The sequence below is a fragment of the Coffea arabica genome, chromosome 5e (genome assembly GCF_036785885.1).
Source record: "Coffea arabica cultivar ET-39 chromosome 5e, Coffea Arabica ET-39 HiFi, whole genome shotgun sequence".
Lineage (NCBI taxonomy): Eukaryota > Viridiplantae > Streptophyta > Magnoliopsida > Gentianales > Rubiaceae > Coffea > Coffea arabica.
The window spans coordinates 8,358,976-8,361,319 of NC_092318.1; the positions used below are offsets into that span (position 1 = coordinate 8,358,976).

Below are 2,344 nucleotides of genomic sequence, written 5' to 3' on the forward strand. Positions count from 1 at the left end.
TTCGCTGAATACGTGAACATGCTTTTATAAAGGTAATCCATAGAAGAAGATCTAAACTCCACAGTCTAAATCGATTCTGAAAGTGATAAAATCGGAACTTTATTTCAATGATATTAGTACGTTTGAACACATGTCAAATATACGAAACTTAAAATTTAAATTCAAAATCACAAATGTTATGCATTAAAATTTGTTAGCAAAATCACAAAGTTAACAATTCATCTCATTCAATACTGATGGGAGTGGAGACAATTTAAGAAAAGAAAAGAACAAAAACAGGTAAACAGAGCACTAAAAAAAGAGAAATTTATTGCCTAATTTCCAATCACTTTCTGCTGCGTTTGATTCCTTTCTTGATTCCATAACCTCCAAAAGGCTGCACAAGGCTGCCAGCACAAACGTATCCTTCCATTGTAGAATATAAATTGGGAATCCTGGCCGTCTCGCCCCGCCTCGGGTTTTCAGTGTAGAACCACAAAAAACCCTGATTTTTCTTGTGCAAAACAAGTTGTTTATTGGCTTCTGAATACCCAATAGGATCGATATAGCCGGTTGAGTAAAATTTTGTTACTGGAACTCGTAAAGTCTTTGTCCAAGAATCCTTTCTTCCATAATCCTTCATTACCCATAATAGAACGAATGTGCCTTTAGGATCAGAATACTCTGTAGAAAGTATGCAGAGGCAACCTTCCAATAACCCCAAATCCCACCAACATTTATCACTCAAAATCTCAGGCATTGGCACAAGCCTATATTCCTCACTTTTAAGATCAATAGCTGCAATAGAATCCCCCTGCACAATCCAATGCAAGGCATGATTACAGAGAACTCCACTGGATCTTTGACTTCCTTGGCTAACGGCATATGGAAATTCCGGAAGCCTTCTCCAAGAATTCGATTTCAAACTATAAACCTTAACTTCACACCAAGCCGGTGCATGGAGAGATACTTGATGTTGAACTAACCTCACCAACTTGTAATCATCTGTAGAATCATCATACCCGAAACCATAGTGGAAGGATCTATTTAGGGTTCTCAAGTAACCAGACAACTTGCTTTGGACCCGAGAATAAGGTAATTCAAAACTCTTCCTAATCCAGGGATTCCACAGAATCACCCTAGTGGGAGTGGCCTTATCCTCCATGCAAATCAGGCCATTGCAAGCGCCAACTAGCCTAGAATTTCCCAAAGCGATCTCTGAAAGAGGGGACCCTTTTATCGTTCTCAAAGTATTCTGGAAGTTTGCCGCTGAATCCCATCGTGCAGCACAAATCCTGTAACCGGATGCATGGTGACCCCTGAAAACGTAGTCGCTGGCGTTGTAGTGCAAAGTTGAATGCCTCAGTTGCATCCGTTTGAACTCAGGACTGTCTATTAAAGCACGCCATGATTTCGATACACATCTAAATCGCATAAGTGGAGTAGGTGACAATCTTGCAAGAAATTCAGGTATTAAATCATCTGGTAAACTTGGGATAGACATTGTTTGGTATATAGGTGTAAAATTAATTGTAGCAAATCATGAACAAATTTTTAGTATATAGATGAAGAAGAAGCAGCCGCCTAGATACTAGCAACTACGTGATTTTGTTGAAGGACCATGGCAGACGGCAAGATTTTTGGGCTTTTAGTAATGTAGCAATCCTAACACTTCAAAACCTAACGTTATTATTTTTGGAAATTACGTTTTTGGAAATTACCGCGATTTGCTCACTCGTAAAATCTCTTACCCATTCTGACACTTTAGCCTCAGCACTTCTTTTTTGTTTTTTCTACAGTTTTGGTTCCTTTCCTTTTCTTATCCACAATACAATAACGTCAAAATGGACAATACAATTTCTTATTTCTTACCCACAATGATTCTATGTAAAAATATATTAAGACACTAGGTTTTTTTGTGTCCGAAACCCATGAAAATCTCTCTAGTGTCCGATAGAAACATATTTTGACCGCACCAGTTCAGCAGAATGAATATGATTACACTCCACAATTACATAAATCAATCGTTAAAACAAAAATTTGAGAAAACTATAACTGAAGGCTAAATGGGTTTCTAACTCTAAGTCAAATTCCAATATTCGATTATAAAGGTTTGTACATCATATGATTTCGTATGATATAAGGATTCCAGTGGGGTATCTATATTTATATAAATTTCCAGTATTATTTTTTATCATTCCCTAATATTTTCTCGATTTTATTAATTTTAATTTACCAAAAAATAATGTTATATAATTAGGGACAAAAGTGATAGAGATGCTAAAGGTTCAATAGTGGTTCCTTTTTATAATTAGGTACAAAAATAATGTTATATAATAGTGGTTCCTTTTTACCACTATGTTAC

At 36.3% G+C, this 2,344-nt stretch overlaps 1 protein-coding gene across 1 annotated transcript; it reads right to left on the reverse strand.

Moving 5' to 3' along the window:
• Nucleotides 1-325: 325 nt before the first annotated feature.
• Nucleotides 326-1,483, reverse strand: LOC113743828 (F-box protein CPR1-like). The gene has a single exon (XM_027271925.1). It carries the CDS (start codon nucleotides 1,481-1,483, stop codon nucleotides 326-328), a length of 1,158 nt encoding a protein of 385 aa, XP_027127726.1.
• Nucleotides 1,484-2,344: the final 861 nt, after the last annotated feature.

Bases quoted from the DNA above. Each gene is read 5' to 3' on its own strand.
- LOC113743828 (XM_027271925.1), bottom strand. From the start codon at position 1,483: ATGTCTATCCCAAGTTTACCAGATGATTTAATACCTGAATTTCTTGCA.